At 39.7% G+C, this 22,310-nt stretch overlaps 2 protein-coding genes across 10 annotated transcripts; one reads left to right on the top strand and one right to left on the bottom strand.

Moving 5' to 3' along the window:
- Nucleotides 1-1,610: 1,610 nt before the first annotated feature.
- map2k4 (mitogen-activated protein kinase kinase 4) lies at nucleotides 1,611-20,578 on the bottom strand. 9 transcript variants are annotated; one of them, XM_014203410.3, is made up of 14 exons: nucleotides 20,405-20,578; nucleotides 19,496-19,653; nucleotides 18,569-18,604; nucleotides 16,993-17,091; nucleotides 15,005-15,107; nucleotides 13,584-13,755; nucleotides 13,066-13,185; nucleotides 12,790-12,909; nucleotides 12,632-12,683; nucleotides 12,336-12,463; nucleotides 3,935-4,012; nucleotides 3,625-3,773; nucleotides 3,257-3,302; nucleotides 1,611-3,042 (listed from the first exon to the last, which is right to left on the bottom strand). In XM_014203410.3, the coding sequence occupies exons 2-14, from the start codon at nucleotides 19,638-19,640 to the stop codon at nucleotides 2,929-2,931; spliced, it is 1,362 nt and encodes a 453-aa protein (XP_014058885.2). In that variant the 5' UTR covers nucleotides 19,641-19,653; nucleotides 20,405-20,578; the 3' UTR covers nucleotides 1,611-2,928. The 9 variants fall into 9 exon arrangements, with proteins under 9 accessions (XP_014058885.2, XP_014058884.2, XP_014058883.2 ...); XM_014203409.3 differs by lacking the exon at nucleotides 20,405-20,578 and adding an exon at nucleotides 19,838-20,064 and having other exon boundaries at nucleotides 17,059-17,091; XM_014203408.3 differs by lacking the exon at nucleotides 20,405-20,578 and adding an exon at nucleotides 19,838-20,063.
- tmem220 (transmembrane protein 220) lies at nucleotides 20,478-22,232 on the top strand. Its single transcript, XM_014203437.3, has 6 exons — nucleotides 20,478-20,768; nucleotides 20,981-21,010; nucleotides 21,125-21,185; nucleotides 21,405-21,528; nucleotides 21,620-21,679; nucleotides 21,789-22,232. The coding sequence occupies exons 1-6, from the start codon at nucleotides 20,658-20,660 to the stop codon at nucleotides 21,916-21,918; spliced, it is 516 nt and encodes a 171-aa protein (XP_014058912.1). The 5' UTR covers nucleotides 20,478-20,657; the 3' UTR covers nucleotides 21,919-22,232.
- Nucleotides 22,233-22,310: the final 78 nt, after the last annotated feature.

The raw sequence follows: 22,310 nt of genomic DNA, 5'->3' as shown, positions 1-22,310 counted from the left end.
AACCCTGACCTGTTCACCGGACGTGCTACCTTGTCCCAGAAATGATGTTTTAAACTCTCTAGAGACAGCAGGTGTGGTAGAGATACTCTGAATGATCGGCTATGAAAAGCCAACTGACATTTACTCCTGAGCAGCTGACCTGTTGCACCCTCTACAACCACTGTGATTATTATTAGCTGACCCTGCTGGTCATCTATGAACATTTTAACATCTTGGCCATGTACTGTTATAATCTCCACCCGGCACGGCCAGAAGAGGACTGGCCACCCCTCATAGCCTGGTTCCTCTCTAGGTTTCTTCCTAGGTTCCGCCCTTTCTAGGGAGTTTTTCCTAGCCACCGTGCTTCTACACCTGCATTGCTTGCTGTTTGGGGTTTTAGGCTGGGTTTCTGTACAGCACTTTGTGACATCAGTTGATATAAGAAGGGCTTTATAAATAAATTTGATTGATTGAAATCTGATGGCCGAATGGTAAAGAACATCTAGCCGCTCGAGAGCACCCTTACCTGCCGATCTATAAATGATGTCTCCGTAATCTAGCATGGGTAGGATGGTCATCTGAATCAGGGTTAGTTTGGCAGCTGGGGTGAAAGAGGAGCGATTACGATAGAGGAAACCAAGTCTAGATTTAACTTTAGCCTGCAGCTTTGATACGTGCTGAGAGAAGGACAGTGTACCATATAGTCATACTCCCAAGTACTTGTATGAGGTGACTACCTCAAGCTCTAAACTCTTGAGGTAGTAATCACACCTGTGGGGAGAGGGGCATTCTTCTTACCAAACCACATGACCTTTGTTTTGGAGGTGTTTAGAACAAGGTTAAGGGTAGAGAACGTTTGTTGGACACTAAGAAAGCTTTGCTGTAGAGCATTTAACACAAAATCCAGGGAGGGGCCAGCTGAGTATTAATAAATGTGGGAGGTCTCCCTGTTCTTTTGCATTGATTTGCAATATAGCAATAAAACAACCAATAAATAAACTGGAGTATTTTTGATAAAAGCTAATAATATCGGACAACGTTCCCTTCAGTAATATAACAGAGCTTATCAATAGCCTCATATGTAGCAGGTCAGGTAGACTGATAAATTGAATGGCAAATTCATGATGTTAAAAATAAACATTTATATTTGGATCGTCATATTTATATATATATATATATATATATGTTTAGAATTTAAAATACAATATCCAAATGTAAATGTTTATTAATATCATGAATTTGGCATTGTATGTATAGGGCTACAGACTCCACACTGACTTGCTAAAAGAGAGGGACACCATTGTGGGCTATTTGTCTTATTTTACTATTTATCCTGCTAGCTTGTACCCCTTGACCCCTGAAATAAGTTATTAATTAATGAGATATTGTCATTGCTATTTCTTTGAATATCAATCTTTTTTAAATTACATTTTTCTTCATATTGTGCTTTCAGTCTTACAGGCCATTGCTTTCCTTTATTGTGCAGCAATTATCCTGACCAAAAGGAATGGACTAAATAATTAATTACAAAAGCGAAAGAGAAAACTAGTAAATAAGGTCTTACTTCATGTGTTTCAAATGCTCCATTGCCACTTGCCAGAGTTACTCTGTATGAACACCAGTAAGGCAAATCCCTGTACAGGTTTTATTTGTTGGATAGTTCTTACACTTTTCTGACACCAAGCTCAAAATGTACACTCATATTTTCACAGTCAGATGAAAGATAAAATAAATTGATACATCATCCTTATGATATTTCATAAGCTCATATTAATATTCTCAGGTCATGAAATATTTTACACATTCTGCCCAGCAAGATATTCTAATTTGAATGTTCTACAGTAAAACTGCAAACATTTAAATGCGTGTTGTATGCAATGATATCCAGCCAATTTAATAGTTTACTACTGTACCAGTATTTTACCAGCAGTCAAGTTTCAATTATATCTGGTAATCTAAAAAGATGTGAACTACACTGTGTGTACTAAACCTCTAGATTCTGTGTACATTGTGAATATTATAGGAGTCAATCAATCAGTCTGAACACAGTTCAGGTGCCATGCATTTAAGAAACAAATACTGGCATATCAGCTGAAATCATTAGGGGCCGGTCGGGTGCATTAGAACGGTTGTAACATCCAGAACAGCAGGCAATTTCATTACAGATAAATGTGTGGCTATATACAGGGATACAAGATGGCATTATGAGTAATTACAGATCAACAGCACCATACATACATACATACATACATACAGCTTAGCTTTTAAAGAGAGTGTTGCATATGCCATGGCTGAGAGAGCCAGTGAGTGTGTTTGTGTGGTTGCTTGCCTTCTTACACCAATTGATTAACCTGAGCTCAAATAGATGCAGAGTAACTAAATGTCTCTCAAAGCACAATTATTTCTCTATTTATATATCAGCACAAAGTCCATTGCACAGTGACGGCAGCACCCTCACAACATTGGATGGAGGCCATATGATCCTGTCCATCTATGCTGTTACGTTTTAAATTGCTTTACACCATAAGAAGCAAGGTTTCATTTAAGATACCAACCACAATTCTTAAAGTCACATACATGGAAGAGGTGGGAAGATTCAAAGAGCATGATTCCAGTATTTCCAAATCATATATTCCACACTATAAATACATTTCCAGATTTAAAATCACTGTACTGTATCCACATTAGAGATGAGGTCTCACATCGAGATGAACCAAGACCATGGTATATTCATTCAGTTAGTTGTACTTACATGTAAGAGTGTGTGTAGGATAGAGAAAAGTGTGAGAATGTTGATATCATACAGACGTGACTGATCACCAGTCTTAGTACACGTGGTGTTTTAGTTTGTACATTTCCTGTCTTAGTTTAACACTGCAGTATGGGATGAAGCAACTCTTTAGGTCATTGTTTTGTTGTTCCAGGCTTCCGTTTCTACTTGTTCTACAGTCAGTCGACGTACATGGGGGAGCTGGGAGAAGTAGGCATCTGATCCAGGATTCTGCAGACATAACTGGCAACATCCACTGAGCGCTCCTCATACATCAGAATGAAAGCATGTTTCTGTATTGAAGAGACACAGAAACATGTTATAACATGTACGGGCAATAAGTATCTCTGCATGTAATACAATTACATTAATTCATATTTAGTCATTTAGCAGATGTTCGTATGCATACATTTTCATGCACCCCCCCCCCCGTACTGTGGGAATAAAACCTTGAACTGTTAAGTGCCATGCTCTACCAACTGAGCCACACGGGACGTACATACTTACCAGAAGCTCTTTGTACTTTGGCCTTTTTGACTCATCCTTTGTAAGGCTAAAGGGGGCAAAGGGAATAAATAATTAAAATTCTGCTCTGCAATAAACCACATGGTTCTCTTCGAGACTTAAAACAGACATTACATGTTTTGTCCACCAGGGGGAAATCAAATCCAGAGGATGTCTAATGCAAAAAATGCAGAAGATTACCTTATGAATTACACATCTTTTATTATTTGTGGGTGAATACTGCAAACGTATGCAGTAGTTTACATTGACAATATTGCAATGGAGTGATTCAATGTACTTCAATTTATACTATATTATCATGAAAATAACATTGAAGCAGTGCCAGCAGAAGTTGTATCTTTGTCCTTTACCACAGATTGACAAAGTTGATGAATTTGGGGGAGAACTGCCTGTCTTCTGAGTTGGTAAGCTGTGGAGGTTCTCCCTTCACCACCTGTGTCAACTGGTCAAACACACTGTTCCACTTTGGGTAGGGAAACCGCCCAGTCGCCAGTTCGTACTGTAAAAAAACCCCAAAGACAACAAGGTGAGTCTATATTTACAATATTACAAAAACAAAGAATAATATACTATCTTGTCTTGTGGATTTAACATTCAGTGCATCTTCAAATAGCTCTTTGAATGTTAAAGACAATGTGGACAAGAGGGTTGAGGACCCACCAGTGTTATCCCCAAACTCCAGACGTCTGACCGGACGTCATAGCCTTGTCTGGAGGCACTTGGGTCTATTCTCTCTGGCTGTGGAAGAGACATGGAAAACATGTTACAATTCATCATAGTGATATCATAGATGGGTCTTTAAAGAGAAAAACTAAAATGAAGAACAAACATTAAAATAAATGTTCAAAATAGACAACTTGGGGAGAAAGAAAATCAAAACAGAGACTTGTGAGACAAGTGTGTATACAGTCCTCACCATATGCATTTGGACAGTGAAGCTCATCTTATTTTGGCTCTATACTCCAGTATTTTGGATAATCAATCAAATGATGATAATGAAGCAACAGTATAAAATAACACCATATATTTGAGGGTATCTGTTTTATCCTTTTGAAATAAAAGCACTTTATGCATCTAGTTCCCCCATTTTAAGAAATCAAGTATTTGGACAAATTCACAGTAATCTGAAGGTTTGGTTCCATATAATTTCTCACACAAATGTATCAAGCTTGTAAATCTATAAACGCTTTTGCGTTTTGGATGCATTTGCAGTTTGTTTTGGGTGCGTTTTAACTTTTAGGCCAGGTCTTGTACAATTGTAAGCGAATGGTGAATAGTAGTGATGGGAAAGGCTTCGGTGCTTTCACCGAAAAACGGTTAATTACACAGAGTGTCATTATCTGTTCACAATGCACATTAGTGGCATCTGCGTGTGATTATCAGAATATTTTTTCCTACACTGTTTTCATAATAATTCAGTGGCGCAATGGTAAATCGTTGGATTTAGTAGCCTATGATCAGTTGGAATACCAGGTTCACATCTGATGTCAAGCTTCCTTTTTTGCCCTTCAAGTTAGCTATTTCTCAAAAACGTTATCTATGGCATTATTTAGGATGCTTAAGACAGAAACATTTACTATACTAAATAAAACAAAATTTGAACAGTACAGAAAGTGTGGTTTCACAAAATAATTTTCTAAATAGGGTCTCTTCAATGGTATTCGACGTCATACCCTCACGTCACTAATGCTGCAGATATTTGCTTTAAAGCAGTATCCAAATCCATAGGATGTAGTGATCACAATATTATAGCCAATATTATAGCCATATCTAGGAAAACCAAAGTCCCAAAGACTGGGCCTAATAGTGTATAAGAGGTCATACAAGAAGTTTTGTAGTGATTCATATATGTTGATGTAAAGAATATTTGCTGGTCTGTGGTGTGTAATGAGGAGCAACCAGACGCTGCACTTGTGGTGTGTAATGAGGAGCAACCAGACGCTGCACTTAACACATTTATGAAACAACTTATTCCAGTTACTAATAAGCACGCACCCACTAAGAAAATTACTAAACTGTTAAATCCCCTTGGATTGATGAGGAATTGAAAAATTGTATGGTTGAGAGGGATGAGGCAAAAGGTATGGCAATTAAGTCTGGCAGCCCAACTGACTGGCAAACGTACTGCAAATTAAGAAATCATGTGACTAAACTAGATAAAAATAAACTACACTATGAAATAAATATAAATTATATAAAGAATGATATTAAAAAGCTTTGGGGCAACATAAATGACATTGGGGAAAAAAAGTCAACTCTGCTCCATTCATTGAATGGAGCTCATTCATCACAAAGCCCACTGATATTGCAAACTACTTTAATGACTTTTTCCATTGGCAAGATAAGCAAACTTAGGGATGACACGCCAGCATCAAACACTGAAACTCCACATCCAAGCATATCGGACCAAATTATGAAAGACAAGAATTGACAACAGAATTTCAGCGTGCTTATAGGGAAGGACACTCAAAAAGCACAGTACAAATGACTGATGATTGGATGAGAGAAATTGATGATAAAATGATTGTGGGGGCTGTCTTGTTAGACTCAGTGCAGCTTTTGACATTATCGATCATAGTCTGCAGCTGGAAAAACGTATGTGTTATGGCTTTACACCCACTACTATAATGTGGATAAAGAGTTACTTGTCTAACAGAACCCAGAGGGTGTTCTTTAATGGAAGCCTCTCAAATATAATCCAGTTAGAATCAGGAATTCCCCCAGGTAGCTGTTTAGGCCCCTTGCTTTTAAAATTTTTTACTAATGACATGCCACTGACTTTGAGTAAAACCAGAGTGTCTATGTATGCGGATGACTCAACACTATACACGTCAGCTACTACAGCGACTGAAATGACTGCAACACTCAACAAAGAGCTGCAGTTAGTTTCAGAGTGGGTGGCAAGGAATAAGTTATCCCTACATATTTCTAAAACCAAAAGCATTGTATTTGGAACAAAACTCACTAAACCCTAAACCTCAACTAAATATTGTAATAAATAAATGTGGAAATTGAGCAAGTTGAGTTGACTAAACTGCTTAGAGTAATACTAGATTGTAAACTGTCATGGTCAAAACATATTGATGCAGTAGTAGCTAAGATGGGGAGAAGTCTGTCTATAATAAAGCGATGCTCTGCCTTCTTAACAACACTATCAACAAGGCAGGTCCTACAGGCTCTAGTTATCACACCTTGACTATTGTTCAGTCGTGTGGTCAGGTGCCACAAAAAAGGACTTAGGAAAATTGCAATTGGTTCAGAACAGGGCAGCACGGCTGACCCTTGGATGTACACAGAGAGCTAATATTAATAGTATCCATGTCAATCTCTCCTGGCTGAAAGTGGAGGAGAGATTGACTTCATCACTACTTTATTTACGAGAGGTATTGACATGTTGAATGCACCGAGCTGTCTGTCTAAACTACTGGCACACAGCTCGGACACCCATGCATACCCCACAAGACATGCCACCAGAGGTCTCTTCACAGTCCCCAAGTCCAGAACAGACTATGGGAGGCACACAGTACTACACAGAGCCATGACTACATGGAACTCTATTCCACATAAAGTAACTGAAGCAAGCAGTAAATGTTGATTTAAAAAAAAAACAGATAAAAAAAAACACAGCGGGGACTGTGAAGCAACACAAACATTGGCACAGACATGCATACACACACACACACACACACACACACACGGATTTAGTACTGTAGATGTGGTAGTGGTGGAGTAGGGGCCTGAGGGCTCACAGTGTGTTGTGAAATCTGTGAATGTATTGTAATGTTTAAAAAAAATTGTATAAAACTGCCTTAATTTTGCTGGACCCAAGGAAGAGTAGCTGCTGCTTTGGCAGCAGCTAATGGGGATCCATAATAAATACAAATACTGTATGTTCCATAGTTCCCTACTCTATCTGCTAAACTACTTGTCAGGTGAAACTACATGTGTAAAATCCTAAACTACATTTGTAAGTAGTGTCCAGTAGAAGTCGGTGTTTGAAAGCAGCTTGGATTTGAAGAAAGCACCAGAACTACAAAATCAGTGGGATCTCGCATTTTGCAACACACGGTTTGAAAAAGCACGTGATCAAACAAAGCGTCGGATGTAACTGATGACATACTTCTGATAAAACATACATGCATCGGCACGCTGCTTCAAAGTTATCGCTAAGCAGCTTTCGAAGCATGCCTCGGAGCTCCGGTATGAAATCCTAAATATCACTATCAAATCATATTTTATTAGTCACATGAGCCGAATACAACAGGTGTAGACCTTACAGTGAAATGCTTACTTACGAGCCCCTAACCAACAATGCAGCTGAAGAAAAAAAAAATACAGATAAAGAGCAGCATTAAAATAACAATAGTGAGACTATATACGGCGGGGTACCAGTTAGTTGAGGTAATATGTACATGTGGGTAGAGTTATTAAAGTGACTATGCATAGATGATAACAACAGAGAGTAGCAGCGGTGTAAAAGAGGGGGAGAGGGGCAATGCAAATAGTCTGGGAAGCCATTTGTTTAGGTTTTCAGGAGTCTTATGGCTTGGGGGGTAGAAGCTGTTTAGAAGCCTCTTGGACCTAGAGTTGGCGCTCCGGTACCGCTTGCCATGTGGTAGCAGAGAGAACAGTCTATGGCTGGAGTCTTTGACAATTTTTAGGGCCTTCCTCTGACACTGCCTGGTATAGAGGTCCTGGATGGCAGGAAGCTTGGCCCCAGTGATGTACTGAGCCGTTCGCACTACCCTCTGTAGTGCCTTGCGGTCGGAGGCTGAGCAGTTGCCATACCAGGCAGTGATGCAACCAGTCAGGATGCTCTCAAATGGTGCAGCTGTAGAACCTTTTGAGGATTTGAGGTCCCATGACAAATCTTTTCAGTCTCCTGCGGGGGAATAGGTTTTGTCGTGCCCTCTTTACGACTGTCTTGGTGTGCTTGGACCATGTTAGTTTGTTGGTGATGTGGACACCAAGGAACTTAAAGCTCTCAACCTGCCCCACTGCAGCCCCGTCAATGAGAATGGGGGCGTGCTCGGTCCTCTTTTCCCTGTAGTCCACAATCATCTCCTTTGTCTTGAATAGATTCACTGTCAAAATACATATGGTGAGGACTGTATTATTGAGTGCATTAATTATCATAGGCACTCAATTCTGTCTATTCAACAGAATACAACATACACCCACCATTTAGTCAACTGGTCGATTGTTTAGTCGATAGGCTGTTGGTCAACTGAGATGTTGTTAGTCGAGCAGTCATAAATATTTATTTTAATGGCACACCTGTCTGATTTGCGCTACTCTGAGTGGACTAATCCATTGAGGAGGACTCTGGGATGCCACGTTCCTAGAAAAAGGGGCGTGAGGCTAAAATCAGAGAGGAAGAGAGGCCCAACTCGGCGGAAAATCTGTTTTTTTGGTACCTTATCAGTATATCCATAATCTCTCGAGAATGTGCTCTTGCGCGTTCATTGTTTCATAATTTCATTGTGTTTACTGTTTGCCCTAATTATTAGTGTATATCAATTCCCCATTATATATAATCACCAGTAGTAGCCTGCATTTACCATTCATTCCCATAATGTGTAATCTACAATGTTTGTTTGGTTATGGTAATTTCTGTTAATGCATTCAATATATTATTAGTCGTTTACCGTTCCATTTGTCAGAGTGGACACATTTGCAGACCTTACCACCTATGCTACACGTGTGAGAAACAAGTTTTGGTTTATTTCATGTCATTTAAGAGTTGTCAATTTATTCATTGTGTTTTTGTTTGGAGCCTTCCCGATTACGCATATAGAAGTAGGCCTAGGTTTCCTGGACTGCGGGCAAATGTAGAACTATAAATGTGCCCATTTGAGATGTCTGGTAGTATTTCTGATTGTCTTAACCCACCATCACTAATGAGCTGTGGAGCTCATTAGTGTCTGTTTTTAGAATCCATTGAAAATGACAATAGGTACTCAACGGATTAGAACATAAATCCAGCGCTCTCCCTTCCGATAACCACTTGGCATGAAAGGAAACAATGTAATGCTCTGATCCAGTGGAAACGTCATAAAATACCGGATTACTTATTTTCCCTTGCACAATTAGCCTACAGCCGTGTATGTCCCTGTCGTGGGAAACTGAGGGCCCAGAATATTTGATACAATGTTGCAAGTTGGCTAGAGCGAGCTTCGGGTCGGACTGTTGAAACGTTTCAAGTTTGTTGCAGACAGCCCCACGCGTAACCAATGTGATTTATAGGATATTTATTTTGAAATCAGGATATTGTTTACCTGCAGGCTGCAATGTTTTTATTTGTTGGCTTTATGTAGGCTATTCATTCTTACATCGTTGGCAATAGAAGTTATTTTATATTTGTAGTATTGTTTTCATTTAGATAGAATTTTGATTAACCATATGACAAAGAGATTGAGATACAAAAACCATTATAAATTAAATGAAACTGTTCCACGAAAATGAGCATATGAAAATCCTAACTGGCACGCAGATCGGTAGAAATTGCCAAATAAATTGGCACTCCAAATGGAAAAGGTTGTCGACCCCTGGTGTAGCCTATTACCGGAAACTTCAGGAGCATAACGCAGGATATAGGAAAGCCAGCTGGATTAATGTAGACGATCTTGATCACTGGCTCCCTCGAGTCATGTGTGTGTGTGTTAATTATTTAAATCAAACTGTGCTTAAAGTACCAGACAAGCTCAATACACATAGTTGATTTTAAAACACATAGGGTGTGTATATGAAAAAAATATAAATGTAAAAATTTTAGACCAATAGAATGGTCGAAAGAAAAGACTACTCTTGGTCGACCAAGATTCATTTTTAGTCTGGGACAGCCCTATGGAAAACCCTGTCCATGTCCTCATTGCCTGGTTCTACATGCCTTTCATAACAACCACCTCAGCCAGTTACTTCACGTATGACCTCACCTCCACACATAAAAATATGCAGTGGTTCCAAACAGTGCCAAGGTCATCAGAAACAGACTTCTATCAGCCATGCTGCTGAGTGGAGGGAGCACCTCCTCTCCTCTGGCTCATTCATTCATGCTCCAGAAATAGATGATGATGTCACCCATTCACAGCAGTGGGACAGAATTCTCTGACCGCAGCACTGATGTGTTTTATGGCATAGTGGCTACAGCACCAGCTCACCTCTGCCAAGACTGAAAAAGATCTGGCTGTCCAGCTCTCACCTAGGACACAGCTCAGCTACTCAGACTTGTTATGAACTCAAAACACAACTCAGACCTACTACACTGTGTATAAAACATTAAGAACACCTGCTCTTTCCATGACAGACTGAACAGGTGAAAGCTATGATCCCTTATTGATGTCACTTGTTAAATCCACTTCAATCAGTGTAGATGAAGAGGAGGAGACAGGTTAAAGGATGTTTTAGCCTTGAGAAAAGTGAGACATGGATTGTGTATGTGTGCCATTCAGAGGGTGAATGGGGAAGACAAAATATTTAAGTGCCTTTGAACAGGGTATAGTAGTAGTTGGCAGGTGCACCGGTTTGTCAAGACTTGCAATGCTGCTGGGTTTTTCCACGCTCAACAGTTTCCTGTGTGTATCAATAATGGTCCACCACCCAAAGATCATGCAGCTTGAAAAATGTGGGAAGCATTGGAGTCAACATGGGCCCGCCCACCATACCGGTGGAACACTTTCGGTACCTTGTAGAGTCCATGCCCCGACGAAACGAGGCTGTTATGAGGGCAAAAGGGGATGCAACTCAATATTAGGAAGGTGTTCCTAATGTTCTGTACACTCAGTGTATATTATCAACTCAAAACGACATCGGTGCAGATTTAATTTAGATGTGTAATTGCTTTCAAATACAAAAAGTATTTCCTAATTAAAATGACTGAAATGTTGATTTAAGAATGCTTTGGTACATAATGGTAGTAGCAACATTAACCTGACACTACAGTGTGCAAAAGTATTAGTGAGCATATTCCAACATAAACATTCCAGACATGTGGCCCCTTGCCAGCTAAATGAACTAAATCATAACAACCAGAGAGGAACAGAGCTAGACTGTCACCTGAACCAAATACCATGAACCAAATCTAACCTACTTAATTGTAGTGTAGTACATAATATTCCATTGAAGTGAAATCAATCCCTCTGTAATATCTAGACCAAACAGAGACAAATGGTGCTAAAGCAATTAGTAATGGGGTGGCCAAGAAGCACCTGGCAGGTCTGCAATTTTTATATTTGAAAAAGGAAACTGGAGCCATGTGGGTTGGATTCCTGCACTGTGAGCTCACAGCTGTGGGAGCACCAACCCAAACAGCTTTATTCTGACAGACATGAATGAAGTAACCCAGCCCTTCCTTGGCCTTCTGGTAGACGAGAGGCAGAGACATGGCAGAGGTGTGCCCTACGTCCTGATAGGGAGATGCCAAATTTAGAATGGAAACTGGAGGGGCCGGGGCTCCCTTCTCCCATCAGCAATACCCCCGCCAGAAAATAAACCCTGTGATGACGACACGATGAGCTCATTCGACTGCACTGCCAGCAGTTTGGACAACGTCAACCATGTCACATACACACAGACGGCATGAGATTACTCTGCAGCAAGTCCAAAATAGGAACAAGACAACAAGCATCAGCAAGAACAGATATCAGTAGCGACCATAATATAATTACCATCGCTGCCATCAACAATAGGGAAAGGGGAATCAGAGAGGTGTAGGGGGCTGCCTTAAATTGGCATCCACTTCATCAGTGCCCGGGTAGCAGTTGTTGTTAGGGGTTAACTGCCTTGCTCAAGGGCAGGACGGCAGATGTTTCCACCGACCTTTCGGTTACTGGCCCAACACTCTTAACTACCTACCTCCCCTCAATAACAACACTACAGTCTCCTTACAACTGACGATCACCACCAAGTCACTAAGTACCAAAACAGTTGAATGCTTATTATGTACTGGATCGTGTGAAAGTGAAATGTATTCTTAGAAAGAGCCTTAGTTGTACATCTTGCACTTGTTTTGTCTTTCAGCCATTAATGAAACATTGCACCGAAATCCCCATATATCACTTACTGCCATGTACGGTCTGCACCCTGCATCTCTGGTTTTGGCAATGGAGTCCACCAGCTGCCCACTGATGCCAAAATCACAAAGCTTAATGTTGCCATTCCTGTCCAGGAGGATGTTGGACGGCTTGATGTCTGAGAGGAGAAACATATAGAAGAGATGACAAAGCTAGGCTAAGAGTTCTGGGTAAAGGAAGTGCCACTTCTGTTGTGGTACAGTAAATAGAGCATTGTGAGGTAACAACGGAAATATAGTAAAGGTCAGAAATAAAGAACAAGGTCTCCATTCTGGAGTCGTCTTACCTCTGTGAATTATTTTCAAGTATTCTTTTAAGTGGTTAAGTGCTTTCACAGTCTGTAATGAAAACACATAGCAAATAAATTAATATAGAGAAATATGTACCCTTCCTGTCAAATGAATCAGTGTAAATTATGTAAGGAGAAAATGCATGAAAACTTACAGCTAATGTTATTTTGCCTAATATTTCCTCTGGAATCACATCATCTAAAGCACAATATACATATTTGTAGAATTTGTCGAAGGAGGTAGACATAAGTTCCATACATATCCAACAGTCTCCCTGACAAAGAAAAGAATCATAAGGCATAACATTACCGCGTGAAGACAATACGCTGCTTATTGCTAACTACACAGAACAATTGATTGATTTCTCTATATAGGAAATGCATTGGATGTCAATCAACAAAACAAAGAAGTGAAAAACTTGCATGGTCACCTCTCTGAAAAGAGCCCCGTAAAACTGAACTATGTAGAGACAGTCACTACTCCTCATGACCACATCCAGGTCCATTAGCAGCTGCTTCTGTTCCTTCTCATCAACCGTTGACCTAATCCTCTGTGGGAGACACACATTGTAATCAGATGCATGTTGCTTTCAATTGTGACCATGGTTGGAAGTCACAGGAGGTTGGTGGCACCGTAATTGGTGAGGATGGGCACGTGGTAAATGGCTGGAGTGGAATTAGTGGAAAGGTATCAACATCAAACACATGGTTTCCATGTGTTTGAGGCCATTCCAATCGCTCTGTTCCAGCCATTATTACGAGCCTTCCTCGACTTACCATGAGCAACATGTTACCATATCCTGCAATGGGAGTCAGTTACACTTAGGTGATTATGATGATTACTGAGTGTTCATTTCACAATATAGCCTAAGACTGATGAGGTGCCATAAATCTTGCCCTGAACACTTCCTGAAGTTTAGTCAATAAGAGGTCAGTAAGGGGCAGTCACCTTGACAGCCATTATCTGGTTGCTGGGCTTGTGCACCATCTTGTTGACAGAGCCGTAAGCGCCCCGCCCAATCTCCCCCAGGTCCTTGAGGTCCTCAGCCGTGAAGTCACAATCGCCACCGGCGGTCTTCAACTTCCCTGACGACTCGATACTATGCGTACGCAGCCTCTCTCTGGCCACAGAAATAGGTGGGAGACAGATAAGAAACACAATCTTTGTTAGTTGAGTTAATTTCACCTCAATCATATACTGAACTAAAATGTTAATGCAACATGAAACAATTTCAAAGATTTTGCTGTGTTACCGTTCATATAAGGAAATCAGTCAGTTTAAATAAATTAGGCCCTAATCTATGGATTTCCTATAACTGGGCAGGGGTGCAGCTATGGGTGGGCCTGGGAGGGCATAGGCTCCGACGATCCCGCAGGTGAAGAAGCCGAATGTGGATGTCCTGGGCTTGCGTGGTTACACGTGGTCTGCGGTTGTGAGGCCGTTTGGACGTACTGCCAATATTTTTTAAATGCCGTTGGTAGAGAAATTAACATTAAATTCTCTGACAACAGTGCTGGTGGACATTCCTGCAGTCAGCATGCCAATTGCATGTTGCCTCAAAACTTGAGACATCTGTGGCATTGTGTTGTGTGACAAAACTGCACATTTTAGAGTGGCCTTTTATTGTCCACAGCACAAGGTTCACCTGTGTAATGTCATAATGTTTAATCAGCTTTTTGATTTGCCACACCTGTCAGGTGGATGGATTATCTCGACAAAGGATAAAGTGCTCACTAACAGGGATGTAAAGAAATTTGTGCACAAAATTTGAGAGAAATAAGAATTGTGTGCATGTGGAACATTTCTGGAATCTTTTATTTCAGCTCATGAAACATGAGACCAACACTTTACATGTTGCGTTTATATTTTTGTTCAGTATATATGATACTGCACCTGAAAAAGGATGGTTAGTTGGCATCCGTTTGTTCAGTTTGCATTATCCAGCATCAGTCATTTGCTTGTCCAGGGTAACTTAGCAGGCTCATGTTATCATCTAATTACACAGCCAAGACACAGGGTGTATTCACAGTCACAACAATGGTGTTGCCCAAACAGGTACTTGAGGCTACATTCAGTTACTCTCAGTTTTCCATGAGCAGGTGGAGATAGAAATACAACAACTGCTAATCATTCCAACCTCACTTAGCCTGTCTTTATTGTGACAGATTGCCTGGGTACCTATACAGTACTGAATGTTACATTGACAATGTGTGGCTTTGGAGATGAAAAGTCTCAGCAGACTGTAGACTAGAGTGCAGAGTCATATAACAATTCATTATGCAGGAGTTTGCATTGTGGCTAATGCAAATTCCCCTCCATGTACATCTTCAGAAAACCATATCCACTGCAAAGTTTGGAGGTCAACTTACATGTGGGGGTTCTGGAATGGGGGTCCTGCTGTATTCAGAGTGAACCTGGTCGTTGGTTTGATCGGGGGATTGGCAAAATTTAACTTCAGTGCTTTGCGTTTACCTGATAGGGAAGAGGCAGAGTTTGTCAGATTGCACACAAGACATCTATGGCAGGGGTAGAGCCAAGGACCAGAAAACAACACTTACACACTCAAAAACAACATGAAAACAAACAGTTACCATACCACTGAATGAGAGACCAGTAAAGCAATGGAGAGGTAAATTTAACAAGAGTATTCAAGTAAATTTACTGAAGTCAGGCAATCCACATCTAGGGACGATGGATGTAAGAGTAATGACCTGCTTCTTACCAAAGGCATCCCTCTTTATATTTCTCTGTGAGAACATAGATTTCTTCTATAGATGCTGATTTTGAGATTTTGGCTGATACTGAACTATATGGGATAGTAAAAAAAAAAAAAAAAAAAAAACAGGTCTTGACCAAATTAAAATGAATCACGAGGTCTAATAACAGGTTCTCAATCAAATACGTGTATGCTATAGCCTCAGTGGCCAGGAACAGAAACCCCCTGGAGGTATTTTTACAAGACATGTCCTGGTTGTACCAGTGACTCATTGCAGATGGTAGGTATATACTTTCACCAGTTCACTGAAGTTGATGCAGAGGCATACACTTCTCAGTAGACACCTGCTCTAAACCATAGCCTAGTACTAAATCACATCCCATGGCTATTCAGGATGGAGGCTGAGCTACAATCCAACACTCACCTACCATGTTTTAGTAGGTTTTGCTTGGTAATTTAAACAATAATGAGGGAATGGGTGAGAATTTAAATTAAAAAACGGACCATTTCTTTCTTGATTTTTACATATTTTATTTCATTTAGGCTACTACCCAGAGACTGTGAAACATGACATTGTGTAATGAGATTCTAACTCAACAAAAGCATTGATCTGACAGAACTGGATCTTTGAAATTACAAAATGTGACTTCTGGCTCATAACCATACATAAGAGTAAAATAGCCTACACTGCAGACTAGAAAATCTTGCCAGAGGAGAAGGAGCTTCCCAAGTAAAACTGTTGAGTTCACCTTGAAATGAAAGATGCATTCTGTTCTCTCCACCCAAAACACCACAAGAATGTATGTACTCAAATTCCAATACAATGGCACACGCCATTGGAAATTACACTAGTGTCTCCATGTCTCAACAGGCAAGTGTTTAAGTACAGCTCATGCCAAAAATCACTTACGTGTTCAAAAACAAAACGGCTGCAAACTGGTTTGAAAAACAATGCGACAAAACCCCAAGCATTACTAGCTAGTTTTTCTTGTTAGTAGCAAGCTGACTAAAAGTTCTAAAACTAAAAAGGTAGAGCTTCCATTACAATGTTTATTAAAAACACACCTAATTAATAAATACAAGCAAAAGGACTACACTTCTGTCGAGATAAAATACATTTCCAACACAGTGCTATTTTGTGTAGAAGGTTATCAGTTCAGGCCGAACCGAAGAGTGGTAAAAGACCAGTTGAAAGCCAAAGTGTGAATCTATATACACCAATGCTAATGGAAGCTCTTAGCCCTAGGCTTGTGCCGATGATGGATGATCAGAATATGGATTGGAACGTCTTGGTAAATGAACATTATGAAACTAAATTGTTTGGCGATAACTAATAGTAAGGTAAAAACATACAGGATGGTTAACACCAACTGTTGTTTTTTGTTGTTGTTGAAACTACAGAAAAGTTAAATCAATAAGACTCACAGTTGGAAAAGTCTTTCATTCACTTGCTTTACATCAGTAAAATATTATGACCTAATGTCTTAAATCCCAGACCAACATAAGCTGCACTCTAACTCTAGGATAATCAATGTTTAGCACCAACTATTAGTCTTAACTATCAAAACCGGCACAAGCCTACTAGAACCCAACAACTCTTCACTTGGATTAGTTGAGAAAAGAGGACAGACTCCCCCATACCAGACCATCGGGTGGAAGCAAAGGGTTGAGAACGGTTGGTACTGTAGCAAAAGAGGTTTGGCTTACTTGGGGGAGCTCCAGACAGGTTTATCTGAAACCCTAGAGGTGAGAAGAGAACATTTCTTTTTCATATTTCACCTTTATTTAGGCTACTGTTTGACCAATAAACAAAAAACTAATCAAGTTCTATTAGGAAACGTGGCAAACAACAAACACTGTTCTTCTCAGCTTCAGTTTAGACCAGGGAATGACGCAGCACTGTTTCCCAACACCCGGCACCACCTTGACTGACAACTATTTGAAGTATCTCAAATCAACTTGATTTTGCTAAATGAGGCTTCATTCCTGGAAAGGTCTATGAATCACAGTTTGATACCAAGTGTGGACAACAACTACTACACACACTAAAACATGACCAACTAGCCCAATTGAAGAAATCCTGAAATATTTTTTATCTAGGCCTAACCTACATGCAATACTTAACTAAATAATTAGGGTACTTATCAGATGTTACCAGCTGAAATGGCAGCAGCCTTGTTATCAATGTTGCATGTTAGAGTTAATAATCATAAATGTACTTAGTTTGAAGCAGTACAAGCTCCTTTGCGTAAGCCCCCCAAATTATACAACTTGAACACAGAGACAACTAGCTGAATAGGCACTGGTGCTAAGGAAGGCCTACTAAAAATGTAGGCTTACCTCTCTTGCACTTGTCTTCTTTATGCTATGGATGGTACATTTCCCAGACCCTATTGTATTCATGTTGTATGCACTTTTCCAAAAGAAACCAACCAATAACTGAAGAGTTAAAAACATATTTATTATTCAAATCTGGAAGACCGTGTTCTGTTATGATTTTTTATTTTTTTTTACTGTCAAATGTAACACTGCACTTTGAAATGTCCCTGTAAACAAGTGTGGCTATGGCCTCGTGACATACTCAAATTATTTTCTGCTGAGTGAACTACTGAACTTTTATAATTGGCCTCACATCAGTGAACTGGTAAACGTTTACACTGAGCATTCCACCACACAGAAAAATGTATATGCACACACATATAGCCAGAAACAACCAAGATAACTTTGGTATGGATTGAGGATTAGCTCAGGCAGATTCAGTGGAGCTAATTGGGGTAGACCTATAAAAATAACAACCTACAAATGATTTTTTTAAATGGAGGGGTGTGAGATAGAAAATGAAATACATCCACAAAATGATCCTGGCAGGGAGAGACAATGACAATTGAAGAAACTATTCTTGGGACAGCTCACCATCGATCAGCATCAAGTCAGGAGGGTTATGGGAAGTTAGTAGCATTAAGGAAAGGGAAGAAAAATATCACAGAAATTTAGTTTCAATACTTTGACACTAACAGAAGCGGACCATAACATATGTTTCTTTCATTTACTACCTGTTAAATATCAGATTCAGAACGGCATGCAAAAGTATAGAACCAGATCCAAAAGGAACTAATGAGCTACGACAGTTATTGTTAAAGCATCAACAACAACAACAAACAAACAACAATATATATATCTTTATAAAATGTGTAATATTGACACTAACGTTAGCTACCTGTTTCACTCTGACATCTCCAGCACGTGTTGGATTCTGTAAGTTAAAAAATATATAGTTTGTAAAAACATAGCTAGCTAATTATGCATTGGGTGGAAATGTAACAGATTTCTCCTGGTGGGTGTTAAGTTAACGTTATTTGAAATCTAAGAGACTTCACTGAGCTAACATTAACTGCCTGGCCTAGGATACTTCGGGATTTTAGTAATAAAGCCCTTTATCTACTTCACAAGAGTCAGATTAAATGATGGATAACATTTTTGTCTCTGCATCCAGTAGTTGAGGTAGTTTAGCGAGCTAATGCTAACTAGCGTTAGTGCAATGACTGGAATTATATGGTAACTGCTACAGTAACATGTTAGTAGAAACAATGAATTTCCCCCAAAAAACATCCCAACATGATCTTGTTATTTTTTAGAACTGCAACATATTGAGGTTAGCTAGTTGGAGGTAACCTGACATTGAAAGACAGTAAGCGACACATGACCACATCCAGATCAATCATGACAGGCCTTCTTATATTCTAGCTAGCAATGCCGCTTGTTAGCCAACCATAGTTAACGAGTTAACTTACTTAACTATTCACTAGTTAACGTAAGCTATGTGGTTAGCTAACGTTGTTTTTGTTGTTACTTATTTCTAACAAAACACATTTTCAGAACTCGTTATTTGATTACAAGGCAATGTTTTGGGTGTGAGGGCAACTGATTTTGACAGTAGCTAGCTAATGTTAACAGTAGACACCAAGCCAGCTAACTAACGAGTAATAGTGTGTGAATACAACTGAGGCAAGTTATCTGTTAGTTAGTAGATAGCTAGCTTGCCAATATAGGTAGCTAGATCATTAGCATAGTCATTAGGTTACTCCCGTTAACACCACTCACAAAAAAATATATAGTTAACAAGCTGGTATTTTACAATCCTTACCTTGCATACTGCTCATTGTTGTTATGTGTTGCGACTGGGATTGATGGTGATGTGAGCCTGTAGATCCTGCGTTATTGCTGTTGTGGCTGGTAGATGTTGTTGAGTTGTTGGGGCTGGGAGTCGCCATTGTGTGTTTGAATTCCATCAGCAGCACTAGGCTGCAATGCAGAGAGCAACTTCACCCTTACAAAACAAGACTGGAGAATAATCAAACTGGCTAGACTTCTTCGACTCAAATGTGCGTGGTGGATGTAGAGAGCGCTACCGAACAAGACAGTACAATACTGTAACTACCAACAAACAGTAAGAAATCGGGACATTGTTTGACAGTCCAGTAACCACCTTTCCACATAGAGTCGAGACCAAAGATGGTGGATAAATAAAGATGATTCAGTCAGGCCTTTTACCATTGAAAAAAGGTCAGTTCCGGCTTACTTAACTGGGTGTGTCTCCCATAGACACCAATGTAACAGCAGCTTGGTCTGGTCTACTTAGTTTAATTGAACCAGAAAAAAACGGACAAAATCAGCGAGTGGGGTGTCTCGCTTCCCCTTCCGTCTCTGGTTGAGACTAAGTCAGCTGACCAAATGTCACTTGCAAACGTGAACACCCACAGCTTCCAACGCGACGCTGCTGTGTTTGTGGACCGAGTTCGAGGAACACAAATCTAGGCTCAGATAACCATACCGCCAGCGTTAACCTAAAGCACTAGGGGGAAGACAAATATCTGACCGTGTATCAGTGGGTAGGGGCGATTTCTAGCCTAATTGTATTAGGCTATGAATTACCATACTGTAAACAGTAAAATGTCAGTTTACGTACATTAAAGTAGTGTATAATACTGTCCAGAATTGTTTTTATTTTAAAGTAGCCAAATCAGTATTTAATGTAGCAGTAACACATATGTACCTTTTAATCGTTTTCCTTAAGATATATTCAGAAAGCAGTTTTCAGGAAAAAAAGATAGAAAACAGCGAGCCTTGGCGACTTTGGAATCGTGCCTATAAATGTTCACTTGTCGAAACTTCATACCCCAAACCTCACTCTAAAAAATTAACGGATACGGATTCAACGCAAAGTTTATGGTTCAAAGTCCAGGAGGAACATTTGCTGTCGAATTGCTGATTACGAGAAACTGGTTCTGTAGTTATAGACAGTGACAATGAACGAACCTAGTGAAGTTAGGTGCACAAAAACGAACTTTTCTCTGATCATTTGGAGAGTTTGCAACGTATGCATGTCATTGTTCTTTGCTCTAGCAAGTTATGTGCAGGCAAGTGATTCCCTTTTTTGGTTACATTGTTTGAGATACTTTGTATCTATAGCCTACTGTATTTGGCGTTAGCTGTAGGCATATCTGCTTCTGTTTAACTCATGGATTTAGCAGAGTAATTTAATGAGCGAACATGATGTATTTCTGTCTCTGAATATTTGGCCCAACTAAGTAAATCCCATGTTATCCTTTGTCCTTTTTTTTTGGCATAGATTAACGATCCGGATGCAGTGTTATGGATGGTAGGATCACGCTTTTTTTTGTCGTTTAATGTTCTTAATTAATGACTATAATCAATGTACTTTTTGAATTGTTTTATTTACACTAATCCACATGCACACCTTTTCTATTTACAGGTTGCCTATGCTATTCCAGCAAGTCTGTGTTTATTGATTGCCATTAAACCACATGTAACAGGTATGTGGGCATTATGGATAAATAGAGATCCATCAATGACCTTTGCCTATTTTTCCTATTAAATAACATTTCCATTTGAACATTTTTGGCCAGTGAAAAAGGCCATTGACTGTTTAGTATCTTGTAGCTATATCATGAGTGTAGTTAAAGCTAGAAATATTTATGCATGAGCCTGCACTGCACCCTGAATGTTTAAATGCTTGAGAGACTGTTTTTCAGAGACACTACTTTGGAGGAGAATTGCTAAACTTCATGTGCTTATTTCGACTGCTGTTGTTTCCATTATGGGATGGACTCTGTATAAAAAGCGCATCACAAATATCTTTCAGCAAGAGGAGGGAAGGTATAGTCTCTCGGTCAAAATATTTTTCTGTTTAGATGAGCATTGTGTTCAATAATTATTTTTGGTCACACCTGTTTCTCTCTATCCCCAGGGAATTCTCTGGTCTCATGTTGATACTTGTCTGGCTTCTCCTGTGTCAACACTCTGGAAGGTAAGGACTTTCAACATAGATTTGGACCTTATCCCAACATCCTTATTTAAAAAAGACTCAAACTCAGTACATCACTGATATCTGTACTGTCGTAACTATTTTCTATTAGTTCTATTGGGGCTCTCAGACTGTCCGTTGCTGTTGCCATCACAATCTTCCCCTTTGTGGCCTGGCTGTACTACTACATTAACAAGGAGCTGAGGACCAGCTGGCCCCAGCATTGTAAAACTGCACTGTAGATATCCATTCATTAAGATAGTCCAGTGACGAGTGAGCAACATATCTGTGGGATGGAACATTTACAAGAGGATATGACGTAGCTACAGAGGCAGTATGGAAATCATGAATGCATTGTTTAAAAAGACACATGTAAAAAACACCCCTGCTAAACCATACATCGTGATAATGTATATGATTGATACATTTTCCTTTTTTTACTGGAATCATACTTTTCTCTTTCTGAACATGTTTGCTGTTGTAGGCAACCCATTGCACTTGTGGTGATAACTGGTGTAATCACAGTAAAATAAAGCTATTTAATAAGAAATATAAATGGCTTTTTATTATTTATTTTTGCATCAGAAATTGAAATTGAAATAAATGCATGTACTGTAGCCTACTCCAGGCTCCA

This window comes from Salmo salar, chromosome 06 (genome assembly GCF_965601325.2).
Source record: "Salmo salar chromosome 06, fSalSal1, whole genome shotgun sequence".
NCBI lineage: Eukaryota > Metazoa > Chordata > Actinopteri > Salmoniformes > Salmonidae > Salmo > Salmo salar.
The sequence above is the reverse complement of the archived record's forward strand: the minus strand, read 5'-3'. Positions and strand labels throughout refer to the sequence as shown.